Source organism: Myotis brandtii, unplaced genomic scaffold (genome assembly GCF_000412655.1).
Source record: "Myotis brandtii unplaced genomic scaffold, ASM41265v1 scaffold345, whole genome shotgun sequence".
NCBI lineage: Eukaryota > Metazoa > Chordata > Mammalia > Chiroptera > Vespertilionidae > Myotis > Myotis brandtii.
In genome coordinates, this window is record NW_005363283.1 from 2,369,354 (window position 1) to 2,392,251 (window position 22,898).

At 36.3% G+C, this 22,898-nt stretch overlaps 1 protein-coding gene across 4 annotated transcripts in view; it reads left to right on the forward strand.

Annotated features, from left to right (window-relative positions):
* The window catches only part of AFF2 (AF4/FMR2 family, member 2), a 598,244-nt gene that overhangs the window by 232,556 nt on the left and 342,790 nt on the right, over positions 1-22,898 (forward strand). For all 4 annotated transcript variants that reach the window (XM_014544018.1, XM_014544019.1, XM_005871569.2 and 1 more), the window contains exon 3: positions 3,611-4,471. In XM_014544018.1, the coding sequence (XP_014399504.1) occupies positions 3,611-4,471 (861 nt within the window). The remainder of the gene's footprint in view (positions 1-3,610; positions 4,472-22,898) is intronic.

Below are 22,898 nucleotides of genomic sequence, written 5' to 3' on the forward strand. Positions count from 1 at the left end.
GCTGCCATCTTGGCTGGCAGTTAATTTGCATATCGCCCTGATTAGCCAATGGGAAGGGTAGCGGAGGTATGGCTAATTACCATGTTTCTCTTTTATTAGATAGGATGGTCTTGCTTTTAAGTCATCATAGGGAAAAGCCATGTGAAGACATCTTTGCATTTTCTGTAAAATTAGTACTGAAAAACTATTTTATTGTTCAAAGTTTCTTGCAATCAGACCAATGAGAATTTATTTTCATATTTTAGTATCTGGTAGTCATTTATTTCATTTAATGAATTAGGGTATCCTTCCTTTCATCAGATAAAGTGAATCCTATAAGCTATGAGCTTTTCCTTATTGCTTTAGCTACCAAGAAGCTTGGTTTTCAACTTAATGTTCGATCACAGTAACCAACTTAGCTTCACTTTTACTTTTTCTATTTATGTACCTTTTTCTCAAAATTCTTTATTTTAGCATAGGCAAGGTATAAATTATAATTTTATTCTGTTCAGTTCATCAACAATTTATTGAGTGCCAAATATGCACCATACATGTTGCTAAGTCTTGAAGGTATAAAATTAAATAAAAGGTAGTTGACTTTTAAAAGCTTATACTTTTGTGCAGGAAAAGAAATTATAACTATAGTATAGTCTATATAGTAGGAGGCTGATTTTCTATATGTATTTAGAGAAGTTTCAATTTTCCTCTAAATTTATTCACGTAGATACAGTTTTAGACATTGGCCAGTTTAGGACTTCTCCTAATTTCAAGCATATTTTAAAACCTAGAGATGCAAAATTAAATCTAAGCATGCATCGGAAACTCAGATCACTATAGTAATAGGCATAAATGAAGAGATATTAAAACCTAACTAAGGTTCTCTCCATTGAAATAAAGATAAACCTGTTCCTTTTATTTACTGCTGAACAGGAACAGGAATGTGATTAACTTTCTTGTGAGCAAATGGGTCTTGATGTTCTGGACTCCTGATGCAGCTGGGCTAGAATAGAGTGAATTACTTCTTAGGGATTTGAGAGATTTTGGTGGTTTTTATGACATCATGGGGCAAGGTTCTGATTCTTTAGAACTCTGTTTCAATGAAAGTTCAATGAAATTTCAATGAAAGTAAAGTAAAATTTCTATGAAAATTCAATAAATTAAACTTTGAGCTTCCTGGTAGCTAAGGCAAAAAGAAAAAGCTCATGGGTTATATAATTTTATTTGCCTAATGTAAGAAGCATATCCTAACTCAGTGAATGAGACAGTGTAAAATGAAGACATTTAAAATGAAAATGAAATAGCTATTTCCCCTTGTTGGGTAATATCCTTGAAGATAGTCAGGTATTAGTGTTCATTAGGCAGTCATTTCACCTTAGAGATAAACAGTTTGAGGGGCCAGAACAATGCTTTGCATCAGATTCTTATGGGGCCCTCAGCTCAATGAAATATTTTTGTTCTGAATTTAAGGATTGAATAGAGAAACTCATTTTGGCTGCTGCCCAAATTGCTTATTGTGCAACTCTGTTGAAGAGGAGACAGATGTATACGAAGAGTTTATCCTTGCCTTAGCTGAAAAGTAATTTCTTCCATTAAAATTGACAAACTTAGGCCCTTTAGGGAATAAAAGTGATTTTTACTTGTCTTTATCTATTAAATATGCCTTTCAAATATACTTCTGAAAATGGAGCAATTTTTCAGCTGAGAATTATATGAAATATTAATTGTTTAAGCACTACTTCAGCACCAAGGTTGCATGTAATGCAATATAAGATGTTTTTGAGGATAAGAAACCTAAAGTGATATATATCTGTTTTCTAAAATTCCCCATCCCCTACAGATCCATCTTAGCCTATATTTAGAATATTTTGTATTTATCTTTGAAACCGTATTTTCCAAACTGCCCTTATTTCTTTGAAAGTGTCTTCTGTGATTTAACATAGGGTATGAGTTGAATACTATATACAGTATATGGCGATCATGCTAATAATGAAGCCAAGGTTTCCAGTTTGACTCCCTTTCTGGTTGTTTCTTCTTGGTATCTTTTTCTGGCTCCTCTTCTTCTCCCAATCTCTTAAAAGTTGATGTTTTCCAGGGTTCACTCCTGAGATCGATCTTATCTTTCTACATTTTCTTTCCCTGGGTGATTTCATTCATTTTTGGCACTTCACCCTCCATTCATTTTCACACTCTTCCATCTTCACATACAGAGAATAGCACACAACCATACAACCTAGGTTTAGACTGAGATAACAAAGTTAGATAGGCACACTCTCTGTGTGCAACAGAAAACTGGGCCATGTTAAGGGTGTGTGAGAAATCTTAAATGTTAAACATCTAGCTTAAGTGGAGGTTGTACCAGTGGGAGGTTGTCATACCCTTCTGTGAATGAAGAGCAAGCCTATGGCTCCTGGGACATAAACACTACATAGGGTGAGTGTCTTCTCCATCCATCTAATGGCCCTGCTGCCACATGCCTCCATGGATGCCAGTAGTCTTGTTTCATTGCAACATCTTGGGCCAGAATAGTAAAGCCCAGGCACAAAGAAGTACTTTGCCCTTCTGAATTCAACAGTTTATTTTGATAACATCTTTACTAGGTAAAAAGAATAATAAAAAGTCACTTTCAAAATTGAAAAGCTGAGTTTTCATCAGTCATTTCCCAGTATTCAGCTCTCTACTATTTTTAGTTATGAAGGCTATGCTTTCTATATTAAAAAATACTCAGGAACTTAAATATTTTAAAAGCAATCACACCACTTAAATAAGATTAGTATAACCTACAGGGGATGGTATATCTGGTATGTTGGTTGTCCATAGAATGATTCAGTTGCCAACATCACTTTGAAAATCTGACTGTGTTTTGATTTACTCAAGTAACAGTTTGAATTCTTGAATATTTTTTTTCTAAATCACCTAAGACACAGGAGAGCTTGAGTCACTGTTGATAAACAGTTGCACCATTTCAAAGTAAATGAGTATGAGTCATCAATGTGTAAATACCATTCCCCCAGAACATGTAGGCAGACACCAGTAATTTATAGTTCTTTGATGGAAAGGAATTAGATTTACTTTAGTCATAAGTCAGCTCAATTAGATGTTGTTAAATCCCATGCTTTTTCTAAACTGAAGGTAGCCATGATAGGATACTTTAACTGACTTCTTCCTTATCCAGTGGGCTAAGCCTTTTTCATTGTATAATGTAGTGGAAAGGGGTGACATGTCAAGAACAATATAATTCAAATAATCCTTTATAATTCCAATGATCAGTAAGTAGAAATTGTTGATCACAATGCAGAATGTAAGAGTTCAGCTCAACTGATATAAAGTAAGATATTTTGCTAATAAAATTCATAAGTAACATAATTTAAAACTTTTTCCCAGTAAGCATATTTAAGGTTAGGCCAGGGAGTATACAAATGTTAATCACACAGCTCATTCCAAGAGACTATTTCAATATCGTCGTTACTGATTTTTTTCTTATATAGCACATGAAAAGTATGAATAGCAGCCTGAACATTTTAGAGAACCTTATATGTTAGTCTACTTAGAACATCTGTTTGAAACATTAAAATTAGGAAACACAAACCTATTCATTCTTTCTCCTCCCACCCCCATCTTTTTGTTATTTTAGACAAACAAAGGTGATGCACTTGCCAACAGAGTCCAGAACACGCTGGGAAACTATGATGAAATGAAGGATTTGCTAACTAACCATTCTAATCAGAATCATCTAGTGGGAGTCCCAAAGAATTCTGTGCCCCAGACTCCCATCAACAAAAATGAACCAAGCTTTTTCCCAGAACAAAAGAACCGAATGATCCCTCCTTACCAGGATAACACTCACCCCTCTGGACCAATGCCTCCACCTTCTGTTGTGATACTGAATTCAACTCTAATACACAGCAACAAGAAATCAAAACCCGACTGGCCACGAGATAGTCATAACACTAGCATTGTACCGGCTAGCCAGGCCAGCAGTCAGCCAAATAAGATGCAGCCATCTACACAGGATCAGTCCCAAGCTAGACTGGAAGACTACTTTGTTTACCCAGCTGAACAGCCTCAAGTTGGAACACTTGAAGGATCAAACCCATCAGCAAAGGAAGGCAGTTATCTCAAGTCCAGTGGAGGTGATACATTCAAAGAAATCTTTCAATCTAACTCACCAGAAGCATCTGAATTTACAGTGCAAGTGCCTGGGTCTCCCCTACTTGCCTCTTCTTTATTGGCTCCTAGCAGTGGCCTTTCAGTTCAAAACTTCCCACCAGGGCTTTACTGCAAAACAAGCATGGGGCAACAAAAACCAACTGCATATGTGAGACCTATGGATGGCCAGGACCAGACACAAGACATATCTCCAACACTGAAACCTTCTATTGAATTTGAGAACAGTTTTGGGAATCTGTCATTTGGATCTCTCTTGGATGGAAAACCAAGTACAGCCAGTTCAAAGACTAAACTGCCAAAGTTCACAATTCTCCAAACAAGTGAAGTAAGTAATTTTAAAGTTTTGTTTTGTTCCTTTTTTTTGTTTGTTTACTGCTATAAGGTATTTACAAGCAGCTCTTATTTACCTTCTCACGCCATAAGTATGACTCTTCAAGGTCAGAATCTGAGTCTTGATCTTCTGTCACTTGTGACTTGACTGATTAACACTCTGCAAATTCAGTAATATCTCCATAATTTGGAATGACAAAAGACAAGGTCAGTCTGAGTGAATGAAAGGTTGGAGTTATAAAGTAGTTTCAGACAATACATTTGCAATATTATGTACAAATTTAATAACACTGGAGATTTTAATTGGGCATGAGGCCCATGAAAAGATTGAGTCACTATAGGCCATGACTAGCCAATATCATAAACAAAACACAAAAAGTTCCTTGAGGTATTGAATGTACAGGTGTGGTTTGCTGGATCCTGAAGTGGAAGGCATTCTTTAAGAATCTTAGCTTCTTGCCCTTACTGGTTTTGCTCAGTGGTTGGAGCGTCAGTCCATGGACTGAAGGGTCCTGAGTTCATTCTGGTCAAAGGCACATACCTCGGTTATAGGATCGATCCCTGGCCCCCGTCTGGGTGTGTGCAGGTGGCAACCAATCAATGTGTCTCTCTCGCATCAATGTTTCACTCTGTCTCTCCTCCTCCCTTCCACTCTGTCTAACAATCAATGGAAAACATATCTTCGGGTGAAGATTAACAAAAACAAACAAAAATGACCATGAAGAATCTTAGCTTCTCAAGTGCTTGCAGGGCTATTTATTGGTAAGATGTGTTATCTTCTATATTCCTCAATCTTCCCTTTTGCATCACTACCTTGAGCCCTTCTATGAAATCCAAAGGCATTATACTCAACCAGAATTTCACTGGGTTTAGAATGACTAAATGCTCTACCCATCTCAGGAATTGCCTTGTAAAAGAGAAGTTATGAGGGACCAAAGCCTCTCCTAAAGGAATGAATTGTAATGACTGCATATTATGCCTTGTGGCCCCTGGGTGGGCGACACATATTGGGTGCCCCTCAGATACCACCATATAAGCTGCTGCCTACTATACCTCAAGTGCTTGATTGTAAGATGCCACTGCTTTTAGATTGTTACTGTTGACTAGAAGCTTGAAAATATATGGAGGAAGAAAGTAGTTTGAAATTCTTAATAGGAGTGACAGACAATCTGTATTGTTGCAGATTCTAATTTAGTGCTTTCTGAATTAGAGAAATCTGACCATATGTGTCCTCTGGCTTTTCTTCCTCTATTCATACTCAGCAGATGCTGTGATTTCAGAGGATTATAGGAATACAAAGGAAGGGGCTGTTGGTTGTATTTTCTGAATGCATGTTTTTAATATTGTTTCATCTCTGAGGAAGTTGTGCTTTTTGTATTATAACTCATCAAGTCTTGTCAAGCTTCCTCATAAGTATCTCCCTAATCTGTCACCTCTTCACCCTTATTGTTTTTGAAGTGCCCATGAGCATCTCTCACCTGGAATGTTGTGATAGCCCCTCCTACCATGTCTCCCTCCCTCTAGTCTCACCTTTCTTACAAACCATCCTCCATACAGACTGATTTAATGGGCAGATCTTGTCATGTCACTCCCTATTTTGGATTCTTCAATGTGTTCTCATGACTTTCAGGAAAAAGTCCAGATTTCTTAATTCTGCATGCAAAGCTCTTTATTCTCTGATTTCATACTCCCTTCCTGACTTCATATGTCACCACTTCTTCATATACAGATGAAATCCCAGCCATATGGAACTACATGTGGTTTCCCATCATATCATGCTTTATCACACTTCCTTGTTTTTGTGCCTACTGCCCCTTCAGCATACAATGTATTTCCCTACTCTCCCTTGTCTTCCTGGTGAAGACCTGCTTCTCCTTCAGGTATACTCAGTTGTCACTTTCACCAGGCTTAATTACAAACTGCTTCTTCTGGGCTCCTCTAGCATCTTGTATACACTTTGACGGGCACTTTTTTCATTGTATTGTAGTTACTTGTTTATGTCTGTCTCTGCCACTAGACTGTGAGCTCCCTGAGAGCAAGAAATGTCTCATTCTTTTCTGTATCTTAAGTGCCTAGCAAATGCCTGGCACATAGTAGATACTCAATAAATATTTGTTGAATGAATGAATTTCAAAAACGGTTACTTGATTACATTTACTAAGCTATGTTAATCAAATAACATTAACAAAGATAAACAATTGCTAGAAAAGCCATCCTCAATTTTATTTCTTTCATTGTGCATTGTCTTCCTGTGTCTTATTCTACTATACATCTGCAGAGTCATTTGGAAACCTGAATCCCAATTTCCACCAGATGACTTATTACAGGATTGTAATACTTATAAACCCAAAAGAAACCTGCTTTGAAAAAGGTGTATAATGGGAGACTGGAATGTAATTTTTGTCCTGTTCTTGTCCTGGTGTCTGCTATTGTTCCCTCCTTACATGGTGGTGCCATCATTCAGAACTGGTCTTCAAATAGCACTGGCCCATCAAGAGGTCTGTCAGCCTGTGTCCATACCTGATTAGTGGAGTGACAGGTCACAGTTTCAGTGAGATCTGCTCTGTTGTAATCCTCTGTCATATATTTACAGTATGGCTGACCCAGATTCAGAAATGACTTCATGTTTTTGCTCAATGCTCTAGCGCACTATTGAGAGTTACATTTCCAAAGAGATTCTGAGCTATCATCAACTCTGGAGATGATGATCTAATAAGCAATCTATGTGCACTGCATGCAGCCTTTGGTGAGGAAAGGTACAAACAGACTTTGGTAGAGCCTTGTATCAAAATGGACCAGGTGCAATAAAGTCATCATAAAAGATCAGTGAAGTACTTATTTTAAAATATAGGTTTCAAGGATGGATTTAAAAGAGTGGTAGAGAGAATCTTAGTGACCTAAAGTCAGGAGAATAAACAGACTCTAAGGGTAATGTGAAAACCAAAAATAGAAGGAAAGAAGTGAGAGGTTAGAAAGTCTAATATAGAGCTCAGAAATGTGTAGATAAAAACATTAGTATAACTACAGACAGGGTAGAACATTATAAAGCTTTGAACCTAATGGAATTTATGTGGCTAAAACTCTAACCAAGTCTGAAAAGTCAACCTATTATATCTGGTTGAACTTTTCAAAAGCACTTAACTTTAGAATTCAGTCCCAGTCCCTGGAACCAAGAGTTACAGGCATTGGGTTCTGGGTACCTAGTCAAAGCAGCCATCTTTGATGAGTGGTAGCATAACTTTATTACTAAAAAGGCTTGTCCATAGAGTAATCACATTTCTTTGAGCATGCCCAACTCATACCCTCGCTTTAGTGACAGGAGGCTGACATGTGTACTAATGAAATACATTTTGGGGGAGTGGGGAGTAAATGATTAGGAAACACATATTCTAAGATATACAAAAAGCAAATGTCATTATATTTGTGAACTGGGAGATCATATAAAATTAAATTTGAATGAAATTTCTATTTATGTCTCTTAAAAATATGAATGTATTGCTAATCTAAAAAAATTAAATTTGCATGTGTGTGCACCCATGTTTGTTTATGTGTCTATGTTTGTATGTATAGTGGAGGCATTTTAATTATAGCCTATCATTGAAACATTTCTTTGCTTCTTAGAATTTCTGTATTGATACTAAGGATGCTAGAAGCCTAACCAACTTTATTTCAAAAGGTCAGTTTTTCTATTGAAGCATGCTATTAAAAAAACAACAACACATTATTTGTTTGTGTAAAAACTTAATGTTACAGAATTTATTAACATTCCAGGCAACCAAAATAGACTGATGTGTTCTACAGTTGGCCTTAGAAGAATTTTCTGGGAACTACATCTAAAAACACTAAAAGACCTTTTTATATAGCTAGTGGAAATTGAGGGTTGCTTGCAGATGGTGTTTTATTAGGAAATTAATTTGTTAATAAATGCAGGTTTATACATGATGTTATTACAGATGTTTTTTGTTTATTTTGTCATTAGGCTAAGAATATTCTGGTTTTGATAGCTTTGCATTTTGGTGCAATTTGTTATTAGTATTGTTTGAGAAGTAAATAATTCATACAAATGAAATGATCAATGACATGTATTAAGTGTCTCCATCCTAAATCAATAGCTTTTATAACTATAATACTAATGTGTGGAGTGTCATCACCATAAAGGTTCATTTGCTTTACAAGCAGCTCTTGGTGTGACCTAAGACTATCTGAGGCTACAGTTGCCCCAAAACTAGGAGTCTCTTAGAAAAGTTTAATGGAACTGATAAAAATTATGTGATTTGACTTTAGTTTATTTTAGTGACTAGTTTTGTCAACTGGCTAAAAAGTTATTGCTCACATGTTTGTGCCTGTGCTTGTTTTGTTTTATATACCATACAGTGAACACTGTGAGTGTCATTGGATTTATTTATTATGAAGTAGATAGGAATCTCAGATCCCTTTGGTGAGAACTGCAGAGAATGATAGAAATTTACCATTCGTGTGCTGGATATGCCCAGTTGGGCACACAGAAGCCATAGTGGCAGCTGCTTTAAAGAACAGAAGGGCATCCAGCTATTGTGTGCAACCCATTCTAAGCATTTTTCACTTGATGTATATCACGAGTTTTTTGTCCATTCTTATGGAAAAAATAGTATCCAGTCTAAGGCTATAACTTGTCTAATTCCCATCCCATTGGAAATTAATGGTGATGTCTCTGAAAGTCTTCATAGTTCTAGGGCACCAAAAGAGACCTTGACCTTAGCATTTATTCCATAAAAGTGTGGGATCCAGAAAGTTTTGTATTCTCCAGTCCATCACCTGTGGGCACTTTGTGTGTGTGTGTGTGTGTGTGTGTGTGTGTGTGTGTGTGTGTGTGTTACTAGCTCATCCAACTCCTTGGTCTCATTCATAACTAAAATTGATTTACTTTAACACACTTCTTAATTTTCCCCCTATCTTTGGTGTCCCCTTGAGCTGAATGGGCCCAACAGAGAATCTGAAAGAGGCAGTTAATAATACAGGTAGAGAAGGGAGTCTTGAATTCTTTGTGATGGAGAGGTCCGAGGTATAGGAGATTCAAATAAGGTTGCCACAATTTGGTGATTAGGAAAAGTGTCTTGGAGAGGTATGGATGAAACCATTTTCATAATTATAGGGTTATTTCACCAGATATGATGCATAGGGGTAACCCTAGAAGGTCTTACAGAGAATGAATGTGAGAGATTTTGAATTTGACCTTGAAAACTGGGTGGAATTACAGTAGGTGAAAGTGAGCTGGAGGGCAATTCATTTGTGTGCATATTACTGATGGGTGGAAAGAATGGAAGCTACAAAAATGGGAGGTGAGAACATGCAAGGCATATTCTGAGGACTGGCCAGTTTGTCTGCAACTTTATGTTTGTAGAGGCAATGTCCAAAAAGACTACAAAGCCAGACTGTTAAAAGTGTCTTGACTGTACAGGCAATCTGGCAGCCAGATTGTGATGCTGAACTTGAAACGTTACTTTCTCAATGGCTCCATGGATGGTGACTTGAGAAATCTCAAACAAATTGTTATCTAACAATATTTTTTGAACCCCTGTGTTCTCTACTCCCTTACAAGAAAGCACATCTCGTTTCTTTGTAGGCATCAGCTTTTCCTGAACCTGTTTTCCAAAGGCTCTTTGTAAAGTAGTGCTGACATGGTTGTTCTAAATCATGCTCTCCATCCTTGGGGTTCCCTATCCTTCAGTACTTCCTCTCACTTTGTTTTCTCATTAGCACTAGTAAAACTCAGTAATAGATCTCAACTTTGGTGTAGTAAAGATTATCCAAATGTCCCTGCTTTTAGCTTCCTTCTTATTTCCTTAAGTCCTGTTCTTTTGCGTGTGGGTATGTGTGTGTTTCTTTTCTTTTCAAGGCTGCATGTAAATGATTCTAGCTATCAGCATCCTGTAACAATGTCGGCTATTTCAACATTCAATTTTTTAAAATGAATTAGACTGTTTGGTTTCAGTGCAACTGTCTTGGTGTTCTGTGATTTTTATTTTTTCTTTAATATTATTTATTTGTTGTTGAAAGTATTACATATGTCTCCTTTTTTCTCCTATTGACCTCTTATAGCCTGCTACCAAATCCCACATCAAGCCTCCACCAACCTATTGTTTGTGTCCATGGGTTATGCATATATGCATACAAGCTCTTTGGTTGATCTCTTCCCACCCACCCATGCCCAACTTCCCTCAGAGATTTGACAGTTTGTTCCATGCTTCTATGACTCTGGATCTATTTTGTTCATCAGTTTATTTTGTTCATTAGATTCCATATATGAGTAAGATCATGTGATACTTATATTTATCTGAGTGGCTTATTTCACTTAGCATAGTACTTTCCAGGTCCTTCCATGCTGCCTCAAAGGGTAAGAGATCCTTCTTTTTCACTGCTGCATAGTATTCCATGGTGTAAATGTACTACAGCTTTTTTATCCACTCATTTACTAATGGGCACTTGGACTGTTTCCAGATCTTAGCTATTGTAAATTGTGCTTAGCTATTGTAAATAGTTTTTACTATCTGTGGTTTCTTCTATGAACATAGAGGTGCATACATTATTCCTTATTGGTGTTTTGGGTCTCTTAGAATATATTCCTAAAGTGGGATCACTGGGTCAAATGGCAGTTCAATATTTAATTTTTTGAGAAAACTTCATACTGTTTTCCACAGTGGCTGCACCAGTCTGCATTCCCACCAGCAATGTACTAAGGTTTCCTTTTCTACACTTCCTCACTAATACATGTCAGTTGTTGATTTGTTGATGATAGCCATGCTGACCGGTGTGAGGTGGTACCTCATTGTCATTTTGATTTGCATGATTAGTAATCTCAGATTTCAGGTGATTAGTAAGTTTGACCATTTTTTCATATGTCTCTTGGCCTTCTGTATGTCAGCTTTGGAGAATTGTCTGTTTAGGTCCTTTGCCCATTTTTTAATTGGATTGTTTATCATTCTTTTGTTAAGTTGTATGAGTTCCCTGTATACTTTGGAAATTAACCCTTTATCAGATGTATCATTGCCAAATATGTTCTTCCATACAGTGAGCTCCCATTTAATTTTGCTGAGTGTTTCTTTTGCTGTGCAGAAGTTTTTTATTTTGATGTAGCCCCATTTGTTTATTTTCTCCTTAATTTTTTTTGCCCTAAGAGATGTATACACAAACATATTGCTACGAGAGATGTATGAGTTTTTACTATCTGTGGTTTCTTCTAGGATTTTTATGGTTTCACAACTTACATTTAAGTCTTTATTCATTTTGAGTGTATTCTTGTGTATGGTGTAAGTTGGTGGTCTAGTTCCATTTTGTTGCATGTATGTGTCCAATTTCCCTAACACTATTTATTGAAGAGAATGTCTTTACTGCACTTTATGCTTTTGCCTCCTTTGTCAGATATTAATTGAGGATAATGGCTTGGGTCAATTTCTGGGGTCTCTGTTCTGTTCCATTGATATATATGCCTGTTCCTGTGCAAGTACCAGGCTGTTTTGACTATGGTGGCTTTGTAGTATAATTTGACATCTGGTATAGTGATCCCTCCAACTTTTTTCCTTCTTAAGATTGCTGCAGATATTTGCTTTTTTTCCCTTTTGGTCCCATATAAATTTTTGGAATATTTGTTCTAGATCTGTGAAGTATGCTGTTGGTAATTTAATAGGGATTGTATTGAATCTATAGATTGCTTTGGATAGTATGGACATTTTAATGATGTTAATTCTACCACTCCATGAGCATGGTATATTCTTCCACTTGTTTATATCTTCCTCTATCTTTTTTCCAACATCCTGTAGTTTTCTGAGTATAAGTCTTTTACCTCGTAGGGTAAGTTTATTCCTAAGTATCTTAATTTTTTGGTGCTGTGGTAAATTTGATTACTTGCTTAGTTTCTCTTTCTGAGAGTTCATTATTTGTGTATAAAAATGCCATCGATTTCTGGGTTTTAATTTTGTATCCTGATACATTGCTGAACTCACTTGTTAAATTTGGTAATTTTTGGTGGAGTCTTTAGGGTTTTCTAAGTAGTATATCATGACATCTGCGAATAATGAGTTTTACTTTCTCCTTTCCAATTTAGATCCCTTTTATGTTTTTTTTTTCTTGTCTAATCACTGTGGCTAGGACTTCCAATACTATGTTGAATAAGAGTGGTGAAAGTGGTCATCCCTGTCTTGTTCCTGTTCTTAGGGGAAATGTTTTAGTTTTTGCCCATTTAGCATGATGTTGGCTTTAGTATTTGTCATATATGTCCTTTATTATGTTGAGGCGTGATCTCTCATTCCCACTTTGCTGAGAGTTTTTATCAAAAATGGTGTTGGATTTTGTCAAATTCTTTTTCTGCATTTATTGATATGATCGTGTGATTTTATCTTTTAACTTTTTATGTGATGTATCATGTTCATTGATTTTTGAATATTGTACCAGCCTTGCATCCCTAAAATAACTCTAAATTGGTCATGTTGTGTGATCTTTTTAATATATTTCTGGATCCGATCTGCTAATATTTTGTTGAGGATTTTAGCATCTATGTTCATCAATGATATTGACCTATAATTATCTTTCTTTGTAGTGTCTTTATCTGGTTTTGAAATTAGGATAATGCTGGCCTCATAAAAACAGCTTGGAAGAATTATTTCCTCTTGGATTTTTTGGAATAGTTTGAGGAGGATGGGTGTTAATTCTTAGAATGTTTAGTCAAACTCTCCCATGAAGCCCTGTGGACCAGGGCTTTTGTTTCTTGGAAGTTTTTGTTTGTTTGTTTGCTTGTTTATTTTTATTTATTTTTATATTACTGCTTTACTTTCCTCAATTGTTATCAGTCTATTCAGGATTTCTGATTCTTCCTGATTCAGTTTTGGAAGATTATATTTTTCTAGAAATTTCTCCATTTCATCCCCATTGTACAGCTTGTTGGCATATAGTTGCTCATAGTCTTTTCTTACAATCCTTTCAATTACTGTGATTTCAGTTGTTACTTCACTGCTTTATGAAATAGCTTAAAGTAAATCTAATATGAGGGAACATGTTGTGTATTAATTACAAAGCATAGTTTGGATGATGACTACTGAGATCTGAGGTCCACTTCTGGCCAGGACTTGCTTTGTGGACTTGAGATAAATTTCATCTAGACTTCCTTTTACAAAGGCAATTTAGACTAGCTCATCAGTGAGCTTTCTTCCAGCTGTAAATCTCTGAGTGTGTGCTTCTCCTTTGTAATTAAGCCCAAACCCACATTGTAAAGTAACTTCAGCCACTGCTTCCCTCTCTCATACCCCACCAGGAGTATGGACATTAGAAGAATGTTAAATGATGTGAGCCCACCCTGTATACCTCTGGCTACAACTCTTTAGAACAGTTGGGAAAGTTTTAAGAATAGGTAAATATGGGAAAACTAGAATTAGATAATCTTTTGGGATTGAATACCAATTTAACCTAGAGTATTATTATATTTGAACTCATTTTAAAAAGAAGATAAAGATATACAGCATTTCATTGGAAAATACCAAGCTGTGAACTCAGGAAATAGCCTCCTAATCCTTTTGTCACCACCTACTAAACATAATGAAAAGAGGGAGAACTTCTATTTTCAGATTACTTTCAGGAAAATATTTTGACAGATTCAGTATGCAGTAAAGTGATAAGCTTTTGTTAAGTGTGTTTCAAATCGTCTTCTTGTATCTCTGAATTATATCGATTAGCTTAGTCCATTTTGAGCTGGTCATAAAAACATACTGCACACAATTCTGCATTAAAGAATAAGAAAAATTGACACGTAGATAACCATATTGATTCAACCCAAATAGTGAATGCAAAGGGCTTTTGGGAGGAGTTGTAGTAGTTTTTATGGCTGTTGTAAGTCTCTTCAGTTTTTTGAAATTTATGTGAAAACAAATAATCTTTACTTAAGTATCTTTTTAAAAAACTGCTATGCTTTGTTTACCAAATGGAGTTTGTAATATGTAACAGTAACAAAAACTTATCACCTTTATATTTTACATGTGGTTATAGTTTACATGTGGTTTCACATACATTATCTTGCGCTGTACAGTTTTACTGAGGTATAATTGACAAATAACAATTGTGTATGTTTAAGGCATAAAACGTTATGTTTTGAAATACATAAACATTGGGATATATTCTCCACAACCAAACTAATTAACATATCTATCACCACTATAGCTACCATATTTTGTATGTGTGCTAACAACACTTAAATATACTCGTTTAGCAAATTTTAAGTATACACTACAGTATTGTTAAATACAGTCACATTGCTGCATATTAGTTCTCCAGAATTTATTCATCCTGCATAACTGAAACTTTATACTACTTGCCTAGCATCTCTCCACTTCCCCCTTCCCCCAGCTATCTTATTTTGACCTGATTTTACAGGGTCCTGGATTATCATTTCCTCTTCACAAATGTTGAAATATTGTCTCAGAAAGACTAAAAGGAACTTGCCTAATGTCACACAGCCAGCATGTGGCTGTGCTGGGACTAGAACCCAGGTCTTTTGTGTTATCTCCACAATGGTATTTGGTGTTAAGTGTGGTACTGTATATAAATGGGTTAATTTTCTAAATGTAGCTTCTCTACAGGCACATAAGGGGCAAGAGAATAATGAGCTGAATCCAGCTTAAGTTTAAATTCCCTTGCTGGGTTCATATTTCAAAAGTCTGGGGCCAAACATACCAAAAGAGCAATTTTTCTGGTGGTATTACAGGTTACAGCCATGTGTTTTTCATTTAAAAATATGGTGAGAAGTAGTGTTTTTGCAATATTCCTAAATGAGTAACATATGACACAACTTGTTAGAGGACCTTTTCTTGGTTCATAAAGTTTCTGAGTTTTTGTCTGTTTGGTAGGATGATTTTAGCAGAATTCTCAGACAGCATAACTAAAATCTGGATTTCTGTGACTGAAGTACAACCATCCTCAAGATAAACCTTTGATGTGAATGAGAATTTACTAAAAATTAGGCATGGAAATAATTGCTATAGAAGGAGTAAGACTTCTCTCAAATGTTTGACCCCCCCCCCCAAGTAGATTAATTTTATAAACTACAGATGACCAAATTGCAAGGGTATTTCACAAGGAGCAGGCAGGATCCCTGGCTTTTATTCAGAGATATTAAAGTTTTGAGTCTCCCTGTACATCAGCAAAAGAATTCAGATAATCCATATACTTCTCCTCAGAGAATTACTGTGAGAATAAATGCGCTAAATAGCTATAAAGATTTTTGAAAAATTGACAGGACTCTGGAAACTGGAGATAAATTCGTTTTCTATAGATACTATAATAAAGTATTATAAACCGGGTGGCACAAAACAATAGAAATGTATTCTCTCATAGTTATGGAGGCTAGAAATCCAAAATGTCAGTGGGGCTGAGCTCCCTCCAGGCACTCCAGGGGAGAATCTTTTGTTGTCTCTTCATGTATTCTGGTGGCCCCAGGTGTTTCTGTGCTTGTAGCAGCATTGCTCTACTTTCTGTTCTTGTCTTCCCATGTCCTTCTCCTTTGTATGTTTCCCTATGCCTTCTCCTCTTCTTATAAGGACATCAGGGCCTTCTCTAATTACATATGCAATGATAATCTTTCCACATAAATTCATATTGTGAGGTTATGAGTTGAATTTGGAAGGGCACTATTTAACCTACTACAAGAAGGATTATACTTTATACATCCCAGACTGAGAATGGTGGGAGACCAGTATGTGTTCATTGTGAAAACCCCAAGCTAGTCTATAGGAGGGAGGTGGCTTCCCCATCTTAGAACTCTCAGGTTTAGTCCACAATGGTTCTGAGCCTAATTCTCTTTAATGCTCTTTAATTTTTGCTGTACCTATGTGAAAGGTAATTATTATGGACAGACTATTTAAGTACAATTGTACAAAACTGATTATAAACCTTTTAGCATAGGAAGAATAAATTTTCTTTCCAACTAAATAATAGAGAAAACATAATTTGCCAATGCTTAGGTGGTTAAACATTTTCTCTAAAACAAATATTTCCTGTTTGGTGGGCCATACAGTTTGTGGAAAGTACTAAATTCTGCCATTACAATGTGAGAACAGCCATAGACAATGCTTTAATAATCGGCATGGCTGTGTGTCAATAAAACTTTATATGTGAATACTAAAACTCAAATGTCATATTTCCACGTGTCAAAAACATTTTTATTTCTTCTTAATAACTTATATTGTAAAAAACATTTTTATCCTGTGAGCCATTCAAATATAGGCAGTGTTCTGGATTTGACTTGGAAAACTTAGTGTGTGGACCCCTGTGCTAGAGATATACAAAGCTTCAGACAGCAAAAACATTTGGCCTGCCATTCCTATTATCAATAGGAAGATGGTCTTAAGTAGAGAGAGGAGGAAAGTTAGGCCAGTGATTTTTAGAGAGTAGAATCCTAGAGTCAGGAGAGGTGTCTGCAGTACAGGTAGAATTAGCCAATGGGATAGAGACTCCCCCAACCCTACACACAGGTCAATAAGAAGATTGTTTTGCCCATAATTAGAAATAACTTTTCAACACCAAAAACCACATTTCTATTCAGTGGTGTCTTTTTTTTTTTCAGTGACTCATTAGGTGAAGGTCATTTCATCTTTTGTGTTCTTAGAATTGGAGTATCTGAGCAACCGGGGCAGAGAACAATTTGCATGTCCAGGCTTGGACTCAGAATCACAGGATGCAAAGAGATGACCTCAGAGAAAACCACTAAAAGGAAGCCAGTCCTGTAATTTTTCTAGGGAGAAGAAGAACCTAGTCCAAATTCTGGAATCCTTTATGGATTAGGAGGACTAAAGTATATATTTGACTTGAGTTTAGGGGTGGTAAGGATTTCTAAGATTCTAGAAATAGCAAGTCCTCTTGCACAGCCTGAGAAGTTGGGTTATATTGGGTGAAAGGTCTGATGGTCTGTGGCAGCTCCTGTAGTCTCTTCATTGCTGATGTGTATGGATGTTTGTGTATATGTGTGTACATATGCATGTGCCAGTGTCCATGTGTCTTTCTGTAGGCCCTTATAATGCCAGTGGATTCCTGGGAGGTGAAGGCTAGAAAATAATAGCAAATTTTTTGTCCAGCCTCCCTGGCATTACCTAGGTTCTGGGAGACTTAGAATAAAGGAGTGATAAGAGAAAGAATCTATTTTGTTAAGGCTTAAAAGATAAAATTAGATTGAAATAAGGCTCCAAAAACTAAAATAATAGGATGATTGAAAAAAGGAGGTTGTATCTTAGCCAGATGAAATGGACTGCATAAAACCTGGGAAGTTGTTGGGGTTTCAAGTGCCATGCTTCCTATTATATAAGAATGTCATGATGACTCACTGTTTAAAGTATGTGCCATAGAAAATTGTTACAACTATGCTGCAATTTCATTAAATAGGTCGATGGTGGGAGAAGTAGCTGCCATCTTGTACAGTGTTAGGGGTCACTATTCATATCTCTATATATAAAAAAGCATAAATGACTGTTATGACCGAACAACCAGTTGCTATGATGCACACTGACCACCGGGGGCAGATGCTAAATGCAGGAGCTGCCCCCTCGTGGTCAGTGCACTCCCACAGCCAACCTCCTGTGGCCAGCCAACCTCCCGCCACCCCTCCCTCCCACTGGCTGGCCCCCCTGATTGGCCCCGATGCAGGGGGGGAGTGGCCAGCCAACCTCAAGCAGTCCCTCCCCCTGCCAGCAGGCTCCCCGATGGCCTCAATCACTGTCCAGGCCTAGGGACCCCACCCGTGCACGAATTTGTGCACCAGGCCTCTAGTAGACTATAATGTGAGAATGACTTCTGAAATTGGTTAAGGAAATGGCCCTGGCTTTAGAGCAAACATGCCTTTTGACCTTCATCTCCTTATTAGCATATCCTATTCATCTAGAATCTAGATCTTAGTGCAAATTAACTGGAAAGTTGGCTTTTTCTAGGACATCCAGAAATGCCCTCTCAGGCACCTGCTAGAAATGCAGACCACAATTTCACCCTGAGTGGGGCCTCATCAAGTGATCTCACCTGTGTGTTGAGGCTTCCAAACTGTCTCTCTGTATATCTACTCTATTTACTGGAGTAAATGTAGCCTTCATATCCTTGGGAAGATGGGAAGATCTAGCATGCTTTCCCAGACAAGACTGATGGATAAAAAGGACCCACATCACAGAGTTTGGTCTGAATCCACAATATACCTATAATAAATCACTTAGAAGGTAATATGATGTCTCATCACCTGAAACTAATATTGTATATCAACTATAATTGAAAAATAAAGTGATTTAAAAATGAAAATGGTCTTGTTGCATATTTAATATTTAAGTGCAACATTTGGCCAAAGGACAAATGTAAAAATGTGTAACATTTTGAGTTGTTGACATTGAATTTGATACTATGAATTGTTATGTTTTCAACATAAAGTTTTATCATATACATCGTTGGATAGATCCATTAGATGAGAATACCTATAAAACCCCATATTTTCTCTTACCCATTAATTTCATTCATTCATTCATTCAGTAAACTTTATTTAGCACCCATTGTGTGCCAGGTACTATGCTCTGTATTGGTAAATTGAGATGATGAAGAAATTAGTGAGGCCCCACTCAGGGTGAGCGTCCTGGTCTCAATTTCTAGCAGCTGTATGGGAGGGCATTTCTGATCTTCCCAGATCATATGTAGCTTAAGTAAGGGAATATGGACACAAAAAATAAAAGGCGTTTTTAAGGAGGTAGTGACTTGTGTGCTAGCTCTTGAAGTGTGATTGGAAGTTTTCTTGGTGAAGATGTTAAACCCACATCAGGTTGTAAATGGGCCTGATGACTCCTGAGATTCATGAGACAGAAAAGAACCAGCTGTGTTTGGGGAGCTAAAGGGGGAGATTGGAAAGATTGAAGTCTTGGTATCAGCTCTAGGTGATGCAGAGCCTTTTAATGATATAAGTAAGGCAGCTGATTTTTTAGAAAAATCATGTTGTGGGGGGATTGGCAGGAGAGTCGGGGGAAGGGAGTAATAGACATGATAGGGCTGGCGAGGTTTAAGACAGAAAGAGAACTGAGCAAGCTATGAAAATATTCTAGGCCAGAAATGCCAGCAATTTGAATTATGGCTGCTTTTGAGATAAATTTTTAAGGTTGATTGATAAGATTCAGTGATTAACTACATGGATCATTAAGAGGAATTCAACAAAGAGGATATAATATTACTCTGAGGTATATGGTGATCCAAGATTCTTTTCTTTGACAACCAAATCTTCACAAAACAGGTAAGTGTCTTCTATAACACATTATTTGTATATTGTTCTGTGTTTACTACCTCAAGTCAAGTCTCTTTCAAACACCATTTATCCCTCCTTTACCCTCTTCTACATCCCCCCACAACCTTTTCCCTGTGGTAATCACCATACTGTTGTCTGTGTCTGAGTATCTTTTTTTTTTTTGCTTAATCCCTTCACCTTTTCCACCCAGCCCCATATCCCCTCTAATAGCTATCAGTCTGTTCTCTGTATCTATGAATCTGTTTCTATTTTGTTTATTAGTTTATTTATTCATTAGAGTCCACATATAAGTGGGATCATATTGCACTTGTCTCTCTCTGATTGGCTTATTTCACTTACTATAATACTCTCCAAGTCCATGCATGTTGTTGCAAAGGGTAAGATTTCCTTATTTTTTACAGTCCAGTAGTATTCCATTGTATACATGTACCACAGCTTTTTTACCCACTCATCTACTGATGAACACTTGGGATGCTTGTACAAAGTTTTGTACTAAAGAAAACATTATTTTCTTATGCTTCAGTGAAGAATTTATTTCCTAACAATGGCCTTTTTGGTTCACCACTTAAAAATTAATATCTTAAATTGGAAAGATTTTATAGGACTTTAGAGACCATGGGAAATATGCTGAATACTTTCTTAGCAGTAGCAGAAGTGGAAGTAACCGTTTAATATGAAGTATATTAAATTATGTTTTGCATTTTGTAATTTTTGCAAGTCAAATTAACACATTTCCAGTTGAATTTCTCTTGTAATGATAGCTGTGGACTTTGCTATGATCCTGATTTTCTTTTACATTTAGACTCATTGTCTACACATGGAATGTACTTACTTAGAGAGGAGAGTTGGGGTAACCTTCCACTTAACACTGTCCTTCCCCCACCCATGATATAATCTTCAGTGAGAAATTGCATCCTTTTATTTTGGTGGACTTGGTGTAGGGTTATTGTGGCTGTCTGAATTGTTACCTCAAAACTGATCAGATCTGCTCCTTGCCTTTATTTTTTGGACATGGTCATTGCCTTTCAGTTAAGGTTATGAATTTCTGGTAGTGGAAGCAGGAGGAAAGAATAGAGTTGATATTATAACATTTTTGCACTCCATAGTTACAATTGAAATTGTATTTTCAATATGGGAAAATTAATCATAATATATTTATTTTACTTATCCACTCCTCTTTTGTTCTCAACTGTTAGAAAGTCTCTCTGTAACTCTTATGTACTTACTTATTTTGAAATTATTGTAAGAGGATTTGAGGGCTGAGAGTCTCATTTTTCACAGGTAGAGGACATAGAAGCCAGGCTGGACAAGGTCTCACCGAAGGCCCCATGGCATTTAGTAACAGCTGAAACTTGAACTATAAACTTAAAACTTTGGGCATTCAAAGGAAAAAGTAATCAACATCCTTAATCAGAAGACACCTTTTTAAGAACAGTGGTATAATGTATACAATTACAGAATCTTGTTGCTGGAAGAACTAAGCAAAGCCAACCAGTCCAGTTGGCTTAACTAAATGTATTAGGCTTCTATTAGGCTACATTACTGATGTAGGAATGGGAACAACCTTAAAGGCTAGAGGTTGGACCTTTATCTGAGAGTGCTTGCATCAAAAATAGTCAAGTGCTACATGTAACTTTTTTCTACACCTCAAAGATACAGATATAAGTTACTTAGTTGGCATGCTCTAGCAAATATATTAGCCATATGGAAATAAACATCTAGTTCAGCAGTTCTCAACCTGTGGGTCTTGACCCCTTTGAGGGTTGAATGACCTTTGCACAGGGGTCGCCTAAGACCATTGGAAAACACATATATAATTACATATTGTTTTTGTGATTAATCACTATGCTTTAATTATGTTCAATTTGTAACAATGAAAATACATCCTGCATATCAGATATTTACATTACAATTCATAACAGTAGCAAAATACAGTTATGAAGTAGCAACGAAAATAATTTTATGGTTGGGGGTCACCACAACATGAGGAACTGTATTAAAGGGTCGTGGCATTAGGAAGGTTGAGAACCACTGATCTAGTCTCTACATTTTGACTTATCCATAACATATAAATATGTTCATTTCACCTTCTTGGAGGAAACAGAATTTGCAGCTGCAGTGTATAATTGAATCTTCCTGAAATTACCCTTTAGAGTTTGGGAAGATAAAGATTGAGTGTGAATGCCTTCTATACACACAAAACAAACTAACAAAAAGACATTCTTTACATTTGCTTCGGCACTGGCTCAACTCTTAAATAAAATTAGTAAAAAATAATATTAAAATATCCATGATATATAAATGCTTGAGAATGTTAAAATACCTATTGGGTGGAGAATAAATTACTTATGAATTATTAGATTCAATTTGTGGATTTTATTGTGATATAATTCATTATGTGATTTACATAGGTAGACATAAATATATTTCTTGCCAAACCATTTGACAATATCCACATCAAAGCTATATAATAAAACAAGCAAAGATTGTACTTGATCACTGCTGAGAATATATTACTATTTTTTTAAATGGGAATCTGACAGTAAAGTCAAAGTTGTATAACAGAAAAAAAGATTTCTCTAATAGATTAAAAATTACATCTTCATAAATCAAGTGAATATAGTACTTAGAGCTAGAAACAGTAGTGCCATGCTTCTTATTTTGAATAAGCCATTAGGCATTTTTGTCTTTGCATTCCTATTTAATCTGTACAGCATTATTTATTCCAATAATTAGTGTTAACTTTCTTGGCAGTAGACAATATAATTACCTTTAAAATTTAAATGGGATAAAAATGCCTTAAGAACATGGTTGCAGATAACTCTTAATATTTATTTTTAATTGCCTCTTTAATTATTCATTTATGTGGTATTTGAAAAAATAATCTTGAGAAGTGGAAGGCCTCTGATAGAATTACATACCAGATGAGTGGCCTCAGTTTTTTGGTCAGTTGGGTAACATCCTGGATTACTAATTGATGCCAAATGGAAGCTCCGCTACTCTTTCTTTCACCTTGCCAATCTAAATGTATTTCAGTTAGAACAACCCACACTGCTCCTTCTTATTTTGATTGTTCTTAAAATAAGTTTCCACTATTATCCCTGTCCCCTTCCCTTCTCAGGTATATAAAATCCCAAGGTTGTGTGTC